At 41.4% G+C, this 24114-nt stretch overlaps 1 protein-coding gene across 1 annotated transcript in view; it reads right to left on the bottom strand.

Annotated features, from left to right (window-relative positions):
• RAB20 (RAB20, member RAS oncogene family) overlaps positions 1-23708 on the bottom strand; it is a 29132-nt gene extending 5424 nt beyond the window's left edge. The window contains exon 1 of the mRNA XM_086880172.1: positions 23341-23708. Within this exon, the coding sequence (XP_086736298.1) occupies positions 23341-23512 (172 nt within the window). The 5' untranslated portion in view covers positions 23513-23708. The remainder of the gene's footprint in view (positions 1-23340) is intronic.
• Positions 23709-24114: the final 406 nt, after the last annotated feature.

Below are 24114 nucleotides of genomic sequence, written 5' to 3' on the forward strand. Positions count from 1 at the left end.
AGGCGAGATTTTAAGTGTACGAAGAACTTAAGGCCTCCTACTGCACTTTGAGCTCTCAGTTGGAAGGCAGCAGCCCCTGTGAAAGCTGTCTGTGGATGAGACCACAGCATGTCCAGGCATCCCAATCCCTTCCCAGCCATGGGATTCACTCAGTGCTGCTCTTGGAGCTCTCTGCCTGCCCACGGCCCCTGAGGCTGTACCCAAAGTAGCCCCTGAATTTGCTGTGGATGTTCACGAGAACAGAAGCCAGAATGCTCCTTACCTACCACCTCTTCAAAGAGGCTTTCACCATAACTTCTGAGGTGGCACAGCTTCACACAGACACACTCTTTCAAGAAAACCTGTCTCTGAAGAAGAAGTTTTAAATCTATCAGTGTTGAGCACGTACAAGAATGCAAAACAGGCTGTTACTTTCAGTCTGAAGGGAATAAAACACAACGAATATTAAAGAGCTAAAATGGTCTTCAATAAAGTACTGAAAAAAGTACTGTTTCTATTCTGATATCACAGTCTGAGTGGCAGCATAACTCAATTCCTAAGGTAAATATGTAGTAGTGAAAAGTACACAAAGGTAGGCTGCAGAGGCATGCTACCATTGCATTACAATTGCACAAGACTGCAGAATTGTCCAGGAAGTGCTCAGTCTATAAACCAGGTACCTTCCAAGGATTTTCACTGTGATTTGTGCAGTACTATAATCTGAACAGTAGAGAGGAATTAACAGAAACACAAGGTATCAGCTAGGTTTTGTCTTTCAGATTCTCCTTCTGCTTTATAGGAGTCTGAACCTGAGTGTACATGGAGAGGGACAGGAACTGTACCCTAGGGGGACAGCTAGAAGAGGAAAGAAAAGAGGAAGTATGACACCCATGACAGCACAGAAATCAGCATTAGAAAGAAATGAGCTCTGAGGATTCAGCTGCAGTAGATGAAAGTTCAAAGGGTGACCCTTATGCTCTTGAGTTACCTCAGCAGGAACATCCTCACGATCACAAGAGTAGACAAAGATCCCTTTTGAAAAGGAAACAACATTTCTTTCTGTTTGCAGACAAGACAGCAAAGCTGTGACCCTTTAAAGGACATCAGGGGAAACAATTTTGCTAGGAACAGAGATTTCTATTCGTGCACATATACCAAGATATGTAATGGCTATTAAAGAACAAACAGTAAAGGTCTCTAAAGGTTTCAGGAAAATTCTCCTGCCCACATATGAGTCAGGCTGTCAAGTTTTGAAGGTGATGAAGTCAGTTCTTCATTACTTTGTTCAAGATTGGTATTTATTTCTTGTAGGTGGCTTTATCATATTTCCCTTGAAGACAGGAGCTTTGTTAAGAACTGGACTACACCTGTGGTTACTTGGGGATAAAAATTAAGCTCTCCATCCCAAAGGATTAACAAAGAGGACATAAATAGAAATTAGCAGAAACATAAGTCACAAAAGCACTGGAGAGTCCAATTTCTACACATCCAGGAGCTGTCTGAATACATGATTTCCTGATCTGCCAGAAAAATACCAACATTTGGCTTTTCTTCAAGACAAAATTCCTCATAGAATGAAAGTCTCTGAGAGGGACAAAAACTAAATAATTAAACAAACAAATACAAACAAACTAAATACTCCACCACAACACCCCCTACCCTTCCCCAGAAAAAAACAACCACCAGCCACAAAAGCAATTACAGTTAAGTAACTATAAAATTCACTTAAGCTCCACCTTCACCCAGTAAAATACATTTAAAAAGCTGCTTTATAGAAGACACTTGCATATGTTGAGGTTTCAGAAGGCAACAGATGTCTAGCTCTGCTAATAAACAAGATGAGGTTTGTTTTGCTTATATTCATTACTTAGATATGAATCAACATTCAAGGCATGAACTGCGCCCTATTTTAGCAGCTTCTATTTAAATTATTGAAATTAGATATGTATGTCTTGGCCAAAGCAGAATATAACATAAATATAGGAGAGTAGTGATCTTAGCCAAAGGGCTTTACTTGCATGTTTTAAAGTAGAAAGAGCTACACACATGGAAGAAGAAAATAACAACCACATGGGTTAAGTGAACAATGAACAAAGGAAAATTCTTTAATACAGCTCTCCATAGAGAATACATCAAAAACAGTCACGAAAGTAGGTTCAAAGCAATACATGATTGAGACATGCTTACTCCACTTCTAAACACTATTTATTCTGAATTAACTCAAGAATCTTTATCTTGTAATAGAAGAAGACTTATATTTCTGAAAGAAATCATCTCTTCCCTTAAATCTATACGATTTTTACTTAAGAAAATACTTTGAGTTCTGAAAGAGTCTGAAATTGCCAAGGCCCTGCAAACATCCCCACTCTACAAACATTAATTATTTTAGTCATCTAAATCTCCTGCAAAACAGCAGCTCAGTGTGAGAAAACAACCCACACGAACCAGAAGCAATCATTCACCTCTCACATAAGCAAGACAAGAAATCATGATCAAATTGAGCCCTGTACTCCAGACAGCTGTAATTATCATACTAGAAATACCACATTTCCACTAACAAATGTGCCCCTTGGACACAAAATCAACGACTAGAAAGACTAGAACATGGACACTGCACAATCATTTTCTATGAATTAATTAAACATGCTCAGGTCTGATCTTAGAAAACAGAAGTTAAAAAACACTTTTAAAATAGACAGTTAACACAACTTCAGTCTTTATAACATTTTTCATTTCACACTAGTTTAAAACACAAAAACATGTAAAAGTACCACCAAGTTGCACATGATTCCTTCTTCCTACCAATATATACACACACACAGAGTCCTTATCACAGAGGTCATTCACAAACTTAGATCCAAATCTAAGAGCCAAGCCTGATAGCATTTAGGTATTTATACTGCTGTTTTTATACAGATAAAGGAAATGCATGACATGAGCTGCTTCTCCTCCCCTGGAGGCTGGTGTTCAGGAAGGCAAATATACTCTGGACTTTAGTTCCAAGTGCTACAAATCTCTTTCCATAAAAGAGATTATAATATCCCAATGGAAGCAAGTCCCAGATTCAGAGGAGCCAACAATGTATTTGAGCTGACTGCCACAGATGAGAAAGGCTCATGAACTGTAAGCACTGAAGCAGAAGATGCTTTCTAATACATTTAACTCCATGACATTTGAATAAAAGGCAGATCTTAAGACTGCAGTGTGCTGTTCTACAGGAGGAATGTAACATCATTTTCCTCATCTGGAAGTGGCATTACATTATGTCACTATAATCTAGTCCCTGCTGAATTCACATTCAGAAATCTTATATAATCTACTGGCAGGCTGTAGAATAGAATTCTAGCCAGTATTAAAAATTTGATTTAATATATCTGATTTTTGCCTGGACAACTAGATAAAGTCACTCAAGAAAATCCAACCAGTCATCTAACTGGAAGCAGAGAAAGTTTTGATAAAACAGGAAATGCCTTGGCACTATAATCCTGAATTTATGAGCTATGGTTCCACAGAATGACTTTTATCCTGAGAGATTAAGCTGTACCCTTCTACATAAATAAAAATATTAAAGAGAAATTCTTCTTTTTTTTTTAAAAAAAAAAAAAGACTACTAAACTACCATCACTGATCCAACAGTGTCTGGGACAAAACACATCCAAAAATATATGTAAACTCTGTTACTAGGGAATCTAAATTAGGATAGAAATAAAAATATAGGAAAAATACGCAGAGATGACCAAGTGAAGGGTTGTGAGAATGGGTTAATTCTTAAACACATGTTTTTAAAAGAGCATAAATCTTATATTTTCTCTTTGGAAGCAAACTTATGCAGGAATACTTAACAGATATTAATATATTCTCCATGGAATAAGGGGAAAATCTACAAAAGGTTTCAGGAAAAGCTGGATGAAATTAATAGCATTACTAAGCATCGAGGCCTTTTACCAGGGATTCTGCCTCTCATATAATATGCAAGGGAAAAAATCAAACTCATCCTTTATTTCCATTCCTTTACATAACAAAGCCAACATCCTTTTGGGCACCTAAATTAGCTATTAAGAGTCTGCCAAGAGAAGACAACTATCCCCAAGAAGGCTAGTCTACCATCAGCACCTACCATGTGCATTAAGAATTGAGCTCACTCTTCCTCTGCTTTATCTAAGGGTACCAAAAGCACAAAGTGTGTTGCTACACAAATAAAAAAACCCACCACAATCACTGTGTCTGGGAAAGGAATTAATTCAGAGTAATTATAAACAAAAAGAATCACTAGAAGGCATCTCAAATAAAGAAAAATTGGGTGATTACTTACTGGAAATGGAAATTCCACTTTATGCATACTTGATTTCATACTTTCCACTTTATTCCATACTTTATGCATAAGAATAAGAATACATTTAATGACAAAAGCTTTATGCAGATTTCTTTTGGCCGACTTCTTTTCTCTCCCCTTAAAGTATAACAACTAAACTAAAGCTAGCTAATTTGTCATAAATAAGATTTGAAGGATATGTTTCAGCAAGGACTAGCAAATACAAAATACATAGATTTTGCGCTATAATTCTACCCACTTCACCTATTTTCTTGAAAGATAAGTCTTCCCTTAAAAAAGATTAATAACTTTGCTAGAAGTAATGCTCTCTATATTTCTTTACAGATTCAGGCTTATTGCTTGTTTAGAGAATTTTCAAAAGGAAAGTTACACAAATCCCAGGATGGCTGGGGTTGGAAGGGACCTCTGCAAATTATCTAGTCCAACCTCCCTGCTGAAGCAGGCTTCCCTAGAGCAGGTTGCACAAGATAATTCTAGGAAGATTTCAAACATTTCCAGATAAGGAGGATCCAAAACCTCCCTGGACAGCCTGTTCCAGTGCTCTATCACACTCAAATTACAGAATATTTTCCCATTATTTAGATTACACTTCCTGTGTTTTGATTTGTGCTTTTTGTCCCATCACTGGGCACTACTGACTAAAAGTCTGGCCCCACCATCTTGACACCTTCCCTTAAGATTTGTATGTGGTGGCAAGATGTCATCTCATCTAAGCTGGCTAAACTAAATGATAAACTACTATTAATGTGCTTCTCTGTATGGTTCTCACCAATAAAAAGTGCTCATAATTCCATTTTGGTTGTGTTTCCTGTTTTTCTTTTTTGCTATATACCCCCAGAATGATTATAGGCCAATCCACTCAAGAAAGCCCTGATTTGTTAGGAGAAAAAGCCCCTTTATGCCCCTAACCTTTCTAAGAATATCTTTCCCTTGTCAAACTTTATATATATACTTATACAAAAGTATATCAACAGGTGAAGCAGTTTTAACTGACTCTTTAATTTTTATTAGAACATCAATTCAAATAACATTCCAAAAGTGATACTTTGGCACGATTCACATAAAACAATTCTTCCAAAGAAGTTCACTTAAATGGGCCTTTTATTGTCAGAACAAATAGCACACTGAGAAGTTATGCAAGAATGTCAGCATGGTGTGCTGCACGTCACATGTTAAACTCTGCAAGATGTGGTTAATGATCTACAGGATCATCTGAGAGTTATCTGAAGAAGATGGGTTGTTGCAATATGCTTTTCTTTGCAAACAGGCACACACAAACCCCTGTTTAATAAGAATCTCAAAACAGAAAATCATGAGAATTTTTTTGCTGCAGATCAGTTTTATTTCATATTCTCCAAGATGATTATCAGTCTAAACACGTCCTGGTAGCAGCTCCAAAATAAAAGACTAGTCACCACCTTTTCCTGATGTGTGGAAGAGATGCCTCAAAAGCTGTGTAGCCTTAATCCACAGCACACCTCCAAAGAACCAACAACTGAAACACAGGTAAAAATTTCCTGGGTTTTTTTTGACAGTTAACAGTGTGGTAGTTTATGGAGAAATCTGCTTTTAAGTAAAAGCCTAATTTTCTAAAGGCAGCTAAACTAAAACCAGGTGCCTAGCAGCTTACACAGGTGCCAATCAGTTACATCCTGCAGAGCATTCTGAGTCCCAGAGGTATCCAAAAAAGCAGATTAGCACAGATGAAGCCTTCTCACCCACAGCTCAAATATAATAAACATCCCTCAGTCATCTTGTCAAATCCTGTATTATACAATCATGAATTAATTTAAATATTCCCAGAAACTTTTTTACTCCAGCCCTGAAGAAAAGTTTGTCCATTTTCATTCTATAACTGGTAGTGAAGGCTTGCATTTCTGGTTCCCAGTGACAGACTTGTCACACACACTCAATGAAAAGAGGAGATCAAGTTTACGTTTACATGTGAGAGAATAAAAGAGGAAAGAAAAAAAAAAAAAAGGTGGGGAAAAAACCCATTTACAGAGCATGATCAGAGACCAAGTGTAATCCTCACTCAAATTTTATCTCCTACATAATAAAGATGATAGAATTTCACTCAGAATTTCCCTTTTCTTGGGACTTAGGAACTTGTATTCTATTAAGTAACTAAAGAAAGGAAAGTATCCCACCAATCAGCTGGTTGGAGTTCAGCTTTCAGATTCTGATTTTTGACAGACTTGTAAACCAAACTAAAAAAATACCACATTCCCCAAACCCCAGAAAAACTCCACACTCCTCCTGAAAGGTATTCCCCCATGACTTAACCTCCTTCTTGTTAGGTCAGAGAAATTAATACTTTTTCACTTATTCTTTGCCTCTGGCATATTTCTCTAAACTAAAAACCCTACCTGTAACACCTTTCTCCCATCTTTCCATATTATTTTATTATTAAGAATGTAAAAAGGGTCTTACTGAAGTTACGTTACTTAAATTGTTTATGACTTTTGTCTCTCCCTACACTTACACTTTCCAGAACAGCTCATAGGTTCTGGGACAGCACAAGGTACCAAGAGTTTGGTTTGCCATCTACTACCAACTCAATGGACCTTGCAAAACATATTGTTGCCCAATGAATCTAGCTTAACCTGTTGCCAGCACCCCATAACACTAGTCTCGCTTCATTTGCAGCCTTATACATTGGTTTAGTCTGCATATTTCTAGTTGCAATTGTCTTTTTATAGAGAGACTTATAAACTCAGTGCCTTTGGAATAAAGGCTTATTTAGGGTTTCTATAATCAGCAACGCCTTCAGCTGCACAATGCCTATATAAAGGAGAAGAAATATCAGAGAAGATTCCTATTATCTACAAGATTTAGCCCACTAGTTTCAGCTTTCCTGGAACAAAAGAATACCTGGAATCTGTTCTGCTACATGAATGCAAAATTATTTTTCTTGCTGCCAAGAATAAATCAGAACTTACCATTCTAATAATGAAATTAAGACTGAGCTTCTAAATTCACAAGAACTTTCATTTCAAAATAGATGTTCCCATAGAAACACCAGTCTGCTTTCTATCCAAAGCCATCATGTTTCATAAAAACACGAATATGCTTTCTATCCAAAGTTTTAAACTTCACCATATTAAGTGTAGCAATACAAAGCATCACAGAGACACAGAGAAAACTCTCTAACCACATTACATAGCATGTTTTTGCCAACAAAAATCCAGCTAGCTGGATTTACTTTTTCCACACCATTCATTTCATTTAGTTCTCTTGATGCGCTGTGCTCACCATCTTGAAAAAGGAGATAACCTCAGAAGATTCAAGCCCTTCATGTATTTTCAGCTGCCTGGAAGGGTAGTGCCTTGTAGAAGATGAACAGAACTAATCTTAGACCTGCCAGACCTACAAGTGTACCAAGGTGCACCATCAACACAAACTGAAAAAATGACACCAGTTTTTAACTGTTTCTCTCTGAAATCTCACAGCTGTGAAGGGAAATGTTTTATCTAAACACTGATATCTGGCAAAAGAAATGAGGGCAAGACAGATTGATGGGACATTACCATCCTGTCTACAAGCAAATGCTCCACCAGAACTCCAGCTGAAATCTAGCATCAACACCATGTCTACTGAAAATGTGGCAGGGTGCTAAATTAAGCTAATTAAGTTATATTTATGAAGCTCCTATATGCCTCTCACTGAAATGAGAGCAGGAATGCAAGAATGAAACTAGAAATTTATGTCAGATTAAGAAAAAAGCACTGATGTAAAATTCTTCTGAAACTAGGTGTCTGAAAGAAAAGTTTAAACTGCTGCTTAGAAAAGAAGCATTTGGCAGCTTTCCTTAAGGAAAATATGAGTGGAACAAAATCACTGGGGGTGGGGGGAGAGAAAGAAGCCTTGGATTTTCTTTGGAAGAGTTCTGCAGGGAGCAGTATCACTGAACACTTAACTGCAGCAGCAGAGCTTGACGGTCAAATATTGCTCAGCAGTGAGTACCAAAGAGGCCAGTTACAGGACAGGGATGTACCACAACCTGACCTAGGCAAGACACCTGCTTCTGACCCATGGGAGAAGCTTTTCAGCTTTAACACCTGCTGAAACACCATTTCATCTCCTCAAAGAAAAGTACCTTCTACAGAAAACAATTCACTTTCTACAGAGTTCTAAAAGCAGCTGGTTTTTCCTTGCAGTACCTGAAAACTGATACTTTTCCCCTTAATTTACAACTCCTTTCCACAGGGGTAAAGGCACTGCAGATTAGCCCACTTCCCTACATAATTTCCAAGCAGAGGGTGTTGCCAGGTCCTTAACTTCAGAGTCATTCAAAGCCCACACTCCGTCCCAAAGCTTGCTCTTCAAACTGAGAAGCAGCTCAGGCAGGAATGCGTGGCCAGGTGTATTTTAGTGTGGTTTGACTGGCACTGCAGGGCCAGGAGGCCACTCCAGCCTTTCTGGATGTTTTACATTGCTCAATAAGGAACAGACAGATTAGCTCAGTCTGCTGGTTTGGTTGGGACAGAGTCAATTTTCTTCACAATACCCACTATGGGGCTGTGTTTTGGGATTTGTGCTGCTGATTTGGGAAATTGCATAGATAACACAGGGGTATTTTTAGCTATTGCTGAGCAGCACTTGCACAGTATTAGAAAATTTCCTGGTTTTCATATACTTCAATACATATTTTAACTTTAATAGATAATACATACTTGAACCAATAGGTACCTTAAGAAATAAATCTTGAAGACACACAAGCAGGCCATTCCTGTGTGCTGAAAGACGATGTAGCCTACCTGGACTTCAACAAAGCCTTTGACACCACCTCCCATGGCACATGGAAAAGCTGGCAGCCCACATATTGGAAAGGTGCACTCTTTGCTGGGTGAAGAACTGGCTGGATGGCTGAGCCCAGGGAATGGTGATTAATGGTGCTGCATCCAGCTGGCATCTGGCCACTAATGGTATTCCCCAGGGATCAGTGTTGGGCCCAGTCCTGTTTAATAGCTTTTTGGATTATCTGAATGAGGAGATTGAATCTACCACCAGCAAGTTCACAGACAACATCACCAATTTGGGTTGATCTGCTGGAGGGTGGGAAGGTTTGGCAGAGGGACCTGGACATGCTGGATCAATGGGGCGAGACCAATGGCATGAGGTTCAACAAGACCATGGGCCAGGTCCTGCCGTTGGCAACAACAACCCCAGGGAGCAGTACAGGCTCGGGGCAGAGTGGCTGGAAAGTGGCCCAGCAGAAAAGGACCTGGGAGTGCTGGTCAACAGTGCATGTCCCATGAGGAGAGACTGAGGGAGCTCAGATTGTTTGGCTTGGAGAACAGAAAGCACAGCAGGAACCTTTTCACCCTCTGCAATCACCCGAAAGGAGGCTGTAGCCAACTGGGGGTTGGCCCCCTCTCCTGGGTAACCAGCAACAGGACAACAGGACATAGACCTAAGTTGCACCAGGAGAGATTTAGGTTGGATATTAAGGAATAACCACTTTACACAAAGGGTGACTGGACATTGGAATGGGCTGTCCCTGGAGGTGTTTTAGGAAATGCTGGACATGGCACTGAATGCCATGATCTAATTGACATGGTGGTGTTCAAAGGTGGACTTGATCTCAGAGATCTTGTCTAACCTATTTTGTTCCTCACCCAACCAGTGAGGGAGCTGGGGGTGCACAAGAAATTGTGATGCAGCCAGGACAGCTGGGCTGAACTAACCAGATATCCCACACCGTATGGTGTCATGTTTAGCAGATAAAACTGGGGGAAAGAAGTAGAAAGTGGGGGATGTTCAGAGTGATGGCACTTGTCTTCCCAAGCCAACATTACACACAATGGGGCCGAGCATCCCTGGAGATGGCTGAACAATTGCCTACCAACGAGAAGTGAGGAATGGATTCCTTGTTTTGCTTTGCTGGTGCACACAACTTTTGCTTTACTCACTAAACTGTCTTTGCCTTAACCCACAATTTTTCTCACTTTTACTCCCCCAGTTCTCTCCCCCATCCCAGTGCAGAGTAGTAGGCAAGAGGCTGCTTGTAGCTTAGTTAAGATTGCCCTCCTAAATGTATTTGAAAAAGCACTCTGAAATTCTACCACTCATCAGCATTCCTGCCAGCTTTCAGCAAAGAATTGTTAAGTCTGAGTCTGCCCACTACCTCACAGACAAGAAATTCTTCCTGTTTTTCTTCATTCTTTATTGCTGTTTTAAGCTGAGTTAGGCTTTTTAACTTCCTCATTAGATACTTTGTTATTGCCTCAGCTCTTTACAACCTCTTTCTTTAAAATCAAAATTCCCCACAGGATTTTTTGCAGAAGGGTTAACTACATACACACCAAACCAATCAGTACAATACACCATGCCATTTTTTTGGCTAAGAAAACACCATAAACTTAATAAACACCTTAATTAAGGGAATTGACATTTTAGAGACAACAAAAAGAGTTTATTATTCCTCACTGCAGAACCTCTTTGGATTAAATTTTGTATCCAACCATACATAAAATTAACTGGTCTACTCTTCTAGAAACATTCTTCTTTTTCCACATGATTGCTTTAACCCCAAACACATTATATGTATTTCTGCCTCCTGGCTGTCAGTCATTTCCCTTTTTCCCATGTACAGGAAGCCAAACCACCAAGAAGCAGCTGTGAACTCTTTTGTGCACATGCACCCAATGGGAGTCACACACAGTAACACAGTAAGTTAGCTTTCTTCCACAGACCCACAGGAGAGATTCAAAGCCTGTTGCCCAGGGAGGCTGTAGGTGCTCCATCCCTGGAAGTTGGATGGGGCCTGAGTAATCTGATCGAGTGGGTGCTATCCCTGCCCATGACAGGGGAGTTGGAACTAGATGATCTTTAAGATCTTTTCCAACCCAAACCATTCTAGATTCATTTACAAGAGCATTAGCTATGGCAGTGCCTGTTTTCCATCAGCCCACTTTTATGATAATTCTTTCCATTAATATTTCAAAAGCACTAGCAGCAAAGACAGGCCAACAGAACCCAGCCCTGCCTCTCAGTGCTCCACTTCAGAGCCATCCCAGGACACCAGCCAGAGGCTTTTAAGAACCTGCAAAAAGTTCAGTATTTAGACACTTTCAGGGATCTCTACGCTGTTTCTTCCACTGCATCAGGCCACCAGAAGCAAGAGTTTAGCCTTCAGTAACCAGCCTGGAAGGTCACATATCTGTGGGAATTCACCTTCCAACCCTAACAACACAGCCACAGACCATTCTCTTCTTCCACAGCTGCAGCACAGCTTTATTCAGTACATGCATGGGGCACTGCAGTGCAGAGTGGGATCCAAGTATATTGGCCCCAGTTCCTTTTGAAGATAAAATTAATTACTAGGCTCATATATAGGCAGCACCTCAAGCACTATTTCCATAAATCTTTTATCCTACTAGTATGTTTCCAGGTTGAATAGGAGTAGAGGACAGGAAGAAAACTAGAAGCACTTCTAGAGGCCTAGCTTTTACAAAATTCAAGTTAGTGCAAGACAGCAGTTAAATGCTGTCACTGGTCACTACTAGGTGAGGAGGGAGAAGGAAAGGCATCTACGAATCACAGCATTCACATTCCAAAAAACAGAGTCCAGGTTTCACAAAAACACATTTGAGAGCAGGCAGGCTGTTTTGTAAGAAGTGACCTTCTGTGACACATGTTTCAAATATGAGGAATAATTCTTGCACACATAAATAACACAGTTGTCTGAAATGCTTCAGGAAGCTCTGGTTATCAGATCAATAGCAGGTACCCACAGCTGGTCTGCCCCTGCAGTTACTTGGCAAGTGCCTCTTATTTAAGGTTAAATCAGCTTTTGGTGAAATGGAATTGAGGCACAGTAGACAACCATATGGTAGCTCCTGATTTGTAACACTGAGTTTAACTTCAAACCAGCCTTCACTAGCAATTTGAAAAATATTTAAACTTGGTTAAATATGCAGAAATAAAGGCCATGGATCTTGTAAACTGAATGAAAAAGTCTACTGTTTTATTTTTTTGAAGAGAAACTCATATTAATAACATGGAACACAAAATTAAGCTTGCTCATTATGATCGGTTTCAACATTTTCAATGATTTATAGGCAGGTTCTCAACTAAGAACGCAAGCACTGAATTCATGCATAATTAACCTGATAATCTTTACAGCTACCATCAGTGTCCATTCAGTTGAAATCTACTTCACTGGGTGCTTCTAAATAGTTGCTATTTGTCAAAAGCAGGAGGCAGATCTGGCTATCCAGTGGGCTGCCTTCAGCAAGCATCAGAAGTGGGAGACTGTGCCAGACTCAGTGCTGCTACCTGGGTTTTGTGGGAATGGATTTAAAACTTGCTCAAATCATTAAGATAATTTTATCACAGGACTTGTGACTTGAGTTCTCAGAGCTTATGCTAACTAAGATAAACAAATGGCCTTTACATTTCCAGCACTACTTCTCCCTTTTAATTCTACTTCCAGCTTCTCTGCCTACACACTTAAGAGCATATGTAATAGCCACAGTTTAGGAGCATTAATCTGAGAATTAAAGAAGCTGTAATCAGACAAGAGAAATGGTACATAATCTCACCTCATTTTTGCTCTCCAACCTGGTACAAAGGGAGTAGCGCTAAAAATCATAAACAGGCTAGTTCTGAACTTTCTGAACAAAGTGAGTTACAAAGAGCAAAGTTAACACTGTCCAATGTCTGCCCACTCAACTCTCATGCCAAGAGGGGAAGCTACTTATGGAAAGGGAACTGCTCACAGATTTGCTTGCACTGCATCCTTTTCTGTCATAAATAGGGCAGTATCTCTAGGTCACAAAGTGTTCTGCAGCTCAAAGAGAAGACAGACACCGACTACTCCACTTCCACTGTGGTTCCAAAACTTGAAACAAAAAAACAAGTCAAACAGGACAATGTGGAAAGGGCACAAAACACTAGAACAGGAAGGGAGATAAGGGAAACAATACAAATGTCATACATACAGTTATCTGCTGCAGGAGGGAAAGCTCATGTCCTAAAGACAGTCTTACTGTAAATAAGAAGTAATCATACTGATAGGGGTTGGAGGAGCTGAACAGTTTGAGACATTCTTAGTTTCACAAAATTAGAGATTTCTTTTTTTAATTTTTTTTTTCCTTCCTGATACAGGATGCTGCTTTTTAAAAAACTAAATTCACTCATACCAGTGAGGATTTTTTAATTTTGTTTTAAAACACCTAAGTCTCACCTGCTGCAAACCATAAGAGTTAATGATCCCTTTCATGAGTCTTGGAAGATGCTGAATCAACTACACACAGCTTTTTCTTTCATTTATTTTTGTAGCTATACACCACTACAGACTCTGGTAATTTCTCCCTTTTCTGAATGAAACAAAATTTTGAGAGCAAATAATAGGTTGAAAATAAACAAAAAAAAACCCTCTAGAATATTACCAAGATCTTTATTTTTACCTTCAACAATTAAGAAAAGAACAACAACAGATTTATACTACCAGATCACAGATCCCAGGATGAAGAACAGAAATTTCTTTTTTGAGGCCTCTCACAACAAAATCCCATATATTTAAATATATGTTTGAATATTACATGTGACTAAAAACGTGTAAGTAGTCCTCAGCTGCAGAATGCAGATCAAAAATTTTCCTTTCATTTCAACTGTACTGAAGACCATTAATTTTAAAATAAGTATGTAAAAGTAGTTGGATGGCTGGACAACACCTTTTCTCTGAATATTGTAAGAATCTCCTGGAGTACAAGAACAGTAGTTAGGAATATTAAATTATGTAACAAAATATAGAAAAAATGTAATTGTATTAAAAAGAAAGGCTGGGGGAGAAGGGAGAAGTACCTACACCAAATGCTAACACAGATCTTTAGACTCTCAGCAGGGATCCACCATGAATGGCTTCTTGGCAGCCCACACAAAGCCAACTTCAATTCTCATCTGCTTCATAAGAGATGGAAAGATATACTAGAAAATTCACAAACACATCTGATAATCTATCTCTTTAAAATTCATGTTAATAAGAACTCTTGTAGATTTGTTTCTTTCCACACCCAGGTAGGTGTGGAAACCTTGTATGTTTATTGAGTTGGCTACCCTAAAGGAAGTTATCCTGAATCTCCTGTGATGTAGGATGGCAAATTATTTATGTTAAGAATTCATATTAAGATCAAAAACCCACACACTTCCTTTGACCACCTCTGCTCTCTGCAGCACACTTTCATAAGTTAAGTTTAATCACCAACCTGAAATCTCATTTCCTAGGCATATCTTCAGGTACTGAAGATGAAATTACAGTTAATCAAGCACAAGAAAAGGAATTTATCACAGCTTTGATGCCTTTTGATCAACCCCCTGGATGTTTTACCCAGCGTTTCCCTGAAAGAAAGGAAATCATTCAGACTTGGAAGACAGAATTATTCTTTCTATTCCACAATTTTTAATGGTTCCAAATGTATCCACCATAGACTCAGCGTCTTTGGAGACCCAAACAAAGGTTATTTGTTTGGATATTTTGCAATAGCAAAATGTGACTCAGATGTGGGATTACTAAGTGTACCTTCAGTTCAGGCAGTAAAACACTTGGAAGCTCACATGGCCAGTGGCTTTAACACAAGACAGCAATTGCAGTGAAGCAAACAATTCTTCTAGATATGTGACTGCAGTGTGAAGGTACTTCAGCTAGCCCACAGAGTATCAGGAGAAGCTCAGCCAAGGCACTGTGAGGCTGCTTATGAGTTACCCTAGTTTTGATATTTGTGTCACCATAATGTACAGGTACTGAGGTGAAACTAGAAATGTACTCACCATAATCACTCAAAGTAGTAATTGAAAAACAACTAGCAGCCAGTTACCTGCCCCACATTTGTATTTTAAGTATCCTTCCTTCCACTTTCCCTTTCCTTCCAACCAAGAGCAAAAGTTAATTGCACAGTCAACAGAAAGACACCACAACCCTGACTGCCTAAGTTCAAGCACCTAGACATACAATACTAATTTTAAATACCTGTTTGTTTTTCATAACAGAATGTGACTGTATCCCAGCAAAAGAAAAACAAAAACACAAAAAACCAAACAAAAAAACCCCACACAATTGAGTGAATGTGTTACTTTGCATATATTCATCTCTACATTACAGTTTGTGAAGCCTTCTGCTGTTCTGTGCAACACTGTTTACTCAGCTATACAGAGAGCTACTGGGAAAAACATTTCCCATCCCTGTGTTTTTCCCCCCACCTGGACACTGAAAGAGCTGTTGTTTCTTAGACAGCCCAGGTATATGTGTCACAAAATCAAACTGAAGAATGCAACAGGGCACCAGTAACTTGTTTTCTTGCCCAGAACATCTATGCCTTTGCATGTACCCTCTAGGACCAGTTTAACTGAAGCCAATAATCTAGTTTTTGGACACCCTTATTTTCTACAGTCTCTCCTACCAGCTCCCAACCCCCCAGGAAGATGAATAGCCATACAGCTGCAATTCTTGTCAGCAGCTTTGCCACTGCATTTACATTGTTTTACTAACCATTTCTCTTGTTCATGCCTCCCTCCCTCATACATTTTCAGTATTGTCACAAAGCAGACAGTATTTAAACTAATCTTTCAGCTGTTGAGTCAATTTTGACAGACATCTGCAAAATACACCTCTTCCTTCAGTAACCAGGGAAGAAGAATGCAATGCCAGAGGCATAAACTCTTCATTAGGAAGATTCTCCATATTGCTCCAGCCTAGAATCTGTGACTTTAAAAATGGCATACTGAGTCAGTCCAAGAACTTGAACAAACTCAAGCCCTCTTGAGGACGCCAAAGTTGCTCACATTTGTGGAGCCTCAATGCCTTGGCATGATCCCAGACAGCTTTAGCCAGGCACACATCTCAGGTCGCTGATGCTGTTCAGGGAGAGTCCTACTGGAACTGGCTACTACTTTCCCACTTAGGCTAGAACAGCTCACTCACTTTGCACTCTATCATTAAATACCACATGCAAAGCAGGGATTTAATGTGGGGGCTGGAACACAGAAGGGAGCACAGGAGTATGCACACAGCATTTACCTTAGTCTGCATCAAGTACTCACCAGGTGCCATAACCTCCCCATTAGCTTGCCTCTGCAAGTCAGTACTAAAATTACACATTAGAAATAAAAACTCTGCTTTCAATAAACTAAGTTAGCTATGAATAAATTGTGTTACTTTTGTCTTCTGTTTCTTTTTGATATGTATTTTCCTCAATTCCTTCTGACAAGGTATTTCCGTATTTTTACTTAATTTGCATACAAAAGCACTTTCAGCCACAGTGAATTTGTTACCTTTGACTTTATTTGTGTATCATTGTATTTTAAATTGCTGGACAAAACCTGGAACTTCCTCCAGGACTTTCCCCAGGCAGTTAATTATTTTTCCATATTTTTAATCACCTCCCAAGTTATTTTGCTCTTTTCAGGAAACATACATTGAAAAAAAAATTAAAAAAAAAAAAAAGTAATCCAGTGTGCTGTTTCACAAAAACAAAACTGCATTTCCAGGGATGGAATTTGTATTCCTTTCACTGAATCTGCTTCAGAAGCTTTAGATACACAACCCACTGACACTGAACTCTCTTCAGGAATTTCTGTCCCTTCAAACTTCCACTCTTACGGTTTCCTTTTCAAGATATGAACACATATAGCCTATAACCATACACACTAATCTCAAGGAAGCCACACTATGTGTGTATGAGGCACTGGGCCTCATCATTGTTTTACATACAACAATTATGAACAACTAACTGAGGCCAACATAATATTCTGCAAAATAATTTTCCCAAGGGCAAAAAGAGAATATTTTTTTCCAATTTTTTAAAAAATAAAAAAATCAAAGACTCTTGCTGGTAACTGGCCCCCAAGCCATGACTCACCAGCAACAAACTTCAGGGATTTTATTCTCCATAATTTCCAACTTCTGTGTTGTTTAGTTCTCACCGGTTGAGCACAGGTACACACTCAGCAGCCTTCCTCACTGATGGTCCCCAAGGCCCAAGACACTTTTTGAGGTGATATTCCCTATGCCCTTCCAGCAAGAAGCCTCCTGAACTAAAGATACCTCACTGCACATTCAGCAACACCCAACCCCAACCACTGCCAGAATTTCATCAGGTGCAGAAAAGCACATGCATCAGAGCCCTCTTTGACTTCAACTAACCTACCAAACCATCTCATCTGCAGCTCCTTTTTCCCTGCTGTAATCCTCTACTTCCAAAAGTCAAAACCAGAATAATATCAGAGTAGCTACTATCAGTGTTCACTTGTGAGGAAGTGTCACCTAAATCCTCCTCTTTCTTTGTTCTGTTTCAGTATGATGGAGGACTGTGTTTCCTCCCTACACACTGACAGTTTTCATACTGTTCACCACACAAGGCAATGTTTGGTTCCAGCTTTCTGGTTGATCTCACACTCTGAGGACCAAGTCACACCCCATCTCACGTCCCTTGAGAACTGAGCTGTCTCACTGCCATTACCTAGAAATGGGGTGTAGCTGCATCAGGGGAAGTTCAGATTGGACACCAGGAGAAGACTCTTCACTGAGAGGGTGGTCACTCACTGGAACAGGCTCCCCAGAGAACCAAGCCTGAGTTCAAGGAGGTCCCTCTTGGTCATATGGTTTAATGGTTTAGTTTTAAGTAAACCTGCAAGGAGCAGGGAATTCGACTCGGTCTTTATGGGTCCCTTTGAATATTTCAAAGATATTCTTTGACTCTTTGACAAAGGAAGTATCATCAACAAAGATAAATTCGGGGGGTAAAAAAGAACAAAACCAAACCCACAAAAACCTCAAAGCCTAACTAAGCAAAGGAGGAACCTGATCCCTTTTAGCAGGGTAATCTAACACATTTTACCAGCTAAACATTGACACCTTGCCCGAGAAAGCTCATCACAGGCAGCTGCCTGCACTGCAGCCTATGAAACCCCAGCAGCCAGAGATCAGAAGCTGTGAGCAATGCACACGTGCTCACCAGCACTGATAACATCAGACATCAGCAAACCAGTCACAAGAGATAGATGTAAGCACTCATTAGGCAGATATACTGCAGCTGACCCACGGCACGGAAGAGCCTTTTCTAGGCTATGTTTGTCTCCTTTGTCCCCAACTATACAAGCTCTGACAAGTTTAAAAAAAAAAAAAAAAAAAAAATCTATATCTATATATATGTGCAGGTAAAAATTCATAGGTGAAAAATGTAAAAATATGAACTGATAGCTGAGTATTCACAGAGTAAAAAAACCAAGTCAGTCCTTGTTGACAGACAGCCCAAGATGAGAAGGGAAAGAAGGAAAGTTTGCTTTCCATAAAACTTCATGTTTCCCCATTGTAATGCTACATGAATATCTGCTGTCAAGCTCAGAACTCAGCCTCTTAAAATAGAATTAAGAGGATCCTGATGTGAACTTTCTAAAATACTGGTCATTCATTTACCAGTTGACTGCTCTAATACTACTCCAGCAACACAGGGGACATGACTACTAATAACTAAGAAACCTTGCTGCTGGGGCTAAGAAACAACTTATCTGTCAGATGAACAAATGTCAAGACTGAAATCTAACATACAGAGAAGGTTTTACCCTTTGAAATATCAAGTTATCAGAAAACATGCCTGAACAACCAAAAGACTCCTACAATATCATTAGCTGTAGCCACCACACATTATTCCAGGTTTAATGGTGGAATAGGACCAAGACCCTCAAAACTTCAGGAGGTCTTGTGCTGCCAGACATAAAAGATTACACACCAGCTCTAAGCTACATGCCATCAGCACCCAGCAGGAGGTTTAATTTACTCTGCAGCTGCTGTCAGCACTGCCTAGAAAACATACATACATATATATATATACACATCTGTATATACACACACACACATATATATAGCTTTGACATCCAACCCCCAATCCTTTTGTGTGAGGAGGAAGTTCTTCTCCCTGATGTTGTTGCTTACTTTCCTTGTTTCACAAAAATATTATTTAAAAAAAAAATATTGCAAAGGTCTCAAAGCATGTACTCAAATGCTTTGGAGACTAAGACTATCCAGCAAACTAGTTCTTTACAACATGCTAGAAGTGTACAGTTATTTCTTTTCATACAGTTTACAGGTTTTTTTAGTTCCTTTGAATTAAATGATCCAAAGAGAAAACAAGCAAATGTAATTTGTTGCAACAGAATATAAGAAGTAAATAATTCTATGCACCAACCACAAATATAATAGCAGCCATACAAGGTCAGACACAAGACTGTCTATCCAAGGCTCTGATAATGGAGAAACAGTCAAAAGCAGATGGCTAGGAAAAGGAGAGCTTTGAAACATGGTAAGCATATGATACTTCTCACAAGTATCCCTCCATCTGTGGCTTATTTGTTTCCTTGACTTGAATGCAACTTTCAAATAACTTCTCTCATAATCATCAAATTGGAAAACAGGAAATGTTGAAGTATTTGCCATGAGCATTTACATGAAAAAACAATCAAGTCTGACAACTTCTACACACCCCTATTACAGGGCTTATGAAGATTTTGACTAGACTAAGCAGCTGATTTTTCCAAGATAAGGAGGGGTGTGAATGTACAGCTAAGAGTCCTCCCTAGAATAACTGATTTACACTTCAAATCTAACTTGGTACAACAGGTCAGGTGTGCACAGTGGTTTCATTATAGATAACACAGAAATGCACATTTTAATCGCTTTGGTAAGCAAATTTAATTCTTCTTAGGAAAACGAGATTTTTCTAAATTCAGAGCAGGAGGTAATGCAAAATCAACAGAGTGATTAGTGAAAATGACACACATTTTAAATAACTCAGAAAATCAGCAATTAGACTTGTCTAGTACTAGCATCCATGCATACTTAACTTTTGATCCATCACCACTACTGCAGATATTCTCATCAATCACTGAGGCTATCTAAGTGTGCATAAAAATCACTTTTTATTACAAGAATGAAGCTTCAGTGTATTGAAGCTTGCGTTGTTACAGCCAAATGCCTACCCCATACCAGAAAAACAAATAACCATATGATCTGAACTGCAAGTAAAACTTAGGGAACTTCTATGGAAGTCCCAAAAATAATGCTCATAAGCAACAACAAAAATAAACATACATTCACATACTAAGTGTAATATGAATGGAGAAAATTAAAAAACAAGATGTATTCCCATTTACCTCGTTTAATTATGTATTGAACTAGTATAATAGCTACTACCCATGCATACCCTAATTTTTCTAGGCCAAATCTTCCATACTTCTACGTCATACATTGTATAAAGTGCTATTGAGGTATTAAGACAGACATCCTGAGCTGACACTCAGTATTTAGGTAGGTGGGACATGTGCAAACTTTGATGCATGCTCTTGTCATTGCTGCGCTAAAGAATTTTAAATCTCCTGGAAGACTGTTTGTTGCTGGATTTCTCTATATATATCTACACACACATAATTAAAGAAAACAATGTATCAGTATTTGCTAACCCTATAACTGCTTCACAAGAATTCAGTAGTTAGCAACACCAGGTTAATAAACAGACAAAAAAGCTAAATTTTAAACTCCTTACTACACATTCCAAGCTTACTTGGTGCCCACCTGGTAGAGATAAGACAGTGAGACTGCAGAGAGATAAGAGGCACAAACCAAGGTCTCCAGACCCACTGAGGCCAGCAAAAGCATAAGGTCCACACAAAATAAAAATAATAAATAAATAGCACCAATAAACAAATAAATAGCAAACAATTCTGAATCCCCTTGTGACTTAACACCAGAGTTACAGTGTCAACAAGTCCCATACTTCTTCACCAGAACAGCAGAAAGCACATATGTGCCCTGAGAGCTTCTATTTCTCCCAAAATTGATGAGAGCTGTTAATAAACGAAAACCCACAAGCCTCAACAGTCTATCCCAGTTTTGGCAACTTCCATCATTCTGCAAGAGCACAAGTCAACAGGGAGATGGTGCAAGAGCCCTTGCCTGCCCCTGAAACACAAGAGAGAGGACAGCCAGACCCAGTGCTAACTCCAACAACAAAGAATGAGGAAGATGTGTTATGCCAGCCAGGTACAACACAGCAACGCTTTCCAACTGCTGCTCTGCAAATACAGCTCCAGCAGTTCTGCTCCACAAGTCCTGATGAGCAGCAGGAGCTTCTACTGCAGAGCTGTGCACTGGCATTGGCAGCAGCCCTGCTCCAGGGTGCAGAGGGAATTGTGGCCACTGGGGAAGCAATTGTTGAGCTCTGAACACTTGCACTGTCCTGAGACAGGTATCACCTGCTTCACCTGGCACGGGGAGATTCCACCTCTGGAGCTTTCCAGATTCCACATGCAACTGGAACCCGATTCCTCAATTAACACTGAATAAAATACCACAATAAGAATAAATGACTGACAAAAAGAACTCTAGAACCAGCAGACAAGCCTTGGAGGAACTTATTTTATTATGCATGATAAAAAAAAATAAAAATAGAAGGGTATAATGGAAATTACCAAGGAACAATCTCACCAAGACACATAGTTTTTCTGCTGAAATAAAGCCCACTGTTAATCACCCATGGGGGTCTGGCTTATTAGAAACAAGCAGCAACGGCCCACAAGAGACTCCTCATAGCAAAACACATCATTCCAAAATTAAAGTACATTAAAAAAAAAAAAAAATACTGCAAATGACATAGAAAGCATATTTAAAACAGAGCTACTGGTAGAAAGCTTGCATGATAGTAACAGATTACTAAATGCAAGAAAAAGCTCTTAAACACCTCCTCCCCATACTTCCCAAAAGCGTTTAAAGTGTTTCTGCATAACTTTTTGGCAGTTTCATTTCTCCCCTTCCTCCCCCTCAATTCCTGACACAGGAAAAGCCATTTTGGACTAGATGGTGACAAGAAGTGACACAGCAAATGAACTTCCCTCCCAAATTTCATCAAGAAGAAAGTGGAACATTGCACGATGCTGCAGCTCCACAAGGACATATAAACTGTGTTCTTCACGTTGCCACTAGCCAGTTTTAAAAACCCAGCTAAACATGAGAACAAAAAGAAAATAATGAACAGCATTATATTTGCAAAGGACAGCTTAAAGGCAAGAGCGCCCATTGCCTTAATTTTACAGGACCTTTACATGACAGAGGGGAGCTTCCTGACTTCATAAGCAAGAGCAAGACATTCATATGACTAAGACCACAAACCGCTGCTCCAGCCCGTGCTCCCCCCACCTCCTCCAAACCCCAGTCCCACGCTGCATCCCGGAGAAGCTGCCTGCCACAAGCGTGGGACAGCCAGCCCCTTGCTGCTGTCCCGGCCAGGAGCTGCCGGCAGCCCGTGCTCTGTGTCCCCTACAGCCGCGGCGGAGGACACGCCACGTCCGAAGCGCTGACGAGCAGCAGGCGTTCGGGAGTCCGAGTCTGACACCAGCTGATCCCAAACTCAACAGGACACAACGAGAAGGGATGGAGAGAAGCTGTAACCCCTCTAATTCATGACTGAACTTGTAACCAGTAGCCATCTACTACGGTAAAAGAAAGCAACCAGGCACCACAATCTTCCCTGTACATCCACGTTTAGCAAGGTAATTCCAAAAACACCAGAGATGAGCAGTTGCGGGGCCCCTTACGGCCCGTCAAAATCGTGACTCTTTTCAGACTCTGTCCTACCGCCAAACGCTGTGATTCAGGCGGCTGATCCCAGCGTGGTGCCGAGGGAAGGCGACAGGCAGCGGGGCAGGGCTGCCGCCGCCTCCGGGGCACGGCGGGGGTGGCGTCCCCAGCTCCTGCCCGCCGCTCCTCGGAAAGCCGGGCTGTCCCGAGCGAGGTCACCCACCGCAGCCTTTCTCACCAGCAGCTCGTGCACTAGGGCCGAGCCAAAACTAGCGAAAAGAAAGCCCTACGCACGCCAAGGCACGGAGGGTGCCGCGGGCAGCGCCGGAGGAGAGGGGCAGCCGGCCAGCGAACACCCCGCGGGTTTCGGGGAGCCCCGTCCCGCCGGGACCCGCCGGGAGCCCCGCGCCGGACCCCCGGCCCCGCCGTGCTGCCCCCCGTGCCGGGTCCCGCTCACCTGCGGTGTCCCAGATGGAGATGTTGTACGGCCCCCACTGCTTCAGGTAGAAGGCTCCGCCGACCGTGCTGACCGTCTCCTGGAAGCGCCGCTCCATGTAGCGGTGCAGCAAGGAGGTCTTGCCCACGTTCATGTCCCCCAGCAGCACCACCTTCCCGTCCGGCTTCTTCATCTCGGCTCGGCTCGGCTCGCCTCGGCTCGGCTCGGTTCGGCTCGGCTCGGTTCGGCTCGGCTCGGCTCGCTGCCGGCGGCCGCTGCCGCCCCCTTTCCCGGCCCGGCCCGCTCCGCCCGGCGGGGCCCGGAAGCGGCGGGACGAGGGCCCAGAGCCGCCTCCGCCGGCAGCGCAAACTTCGGGGGCTCCGCTGGAGCCGCCGCGATCCGGCCCCGGCCCCGGCTCCGGCTGCTCCTCCCCCCGGCCCGGCCCCGCTCCCGCCCCGCCAGGGGGAGGGGACGCGGGCGGGGAAGCGGCCGGAGCTCGGCGGACCCTCCGCCCCCGCCGTGTCCCGGAGCCGCCGGGTGAGGTGTCCCGGTGGCCGCTGAGCCCAGGAGCCGGTCCCCGCGGGGCTGGGGGTGCCGCGCTGAGCCTTCGCGGGGTGCGGGATGTGTCCCGGGATGCTGGCGTCCTTCCAGCGGCGCAGACACAGCTCTGCAGCCCGGGCAAAGGCCGCTCATCCCGCTCCCCTCCCGGGTGTGCATGCAGGGGCGGAAAGCTCCTCCGAAATTAAGATCTCTCACAGAGCTGCCACAGCTGCTAGGCAAACACCTTTGCCCTGG

This window comes from Cyanistes caeruleus, chromosome 3, assembly GCF_971803275.1.
Source record: "Cyanistes caeruleus chromosome 3, bCyaCae1.hap1.1, whole genome shotgun sequence".
In the NCBI taxonomy this organism is placed as follows: Eukaryota; Metazoa; Chordata; class Aves; order Passeriformes; family Paridae; genus Cyanistes; species Cyanistes caeruleus.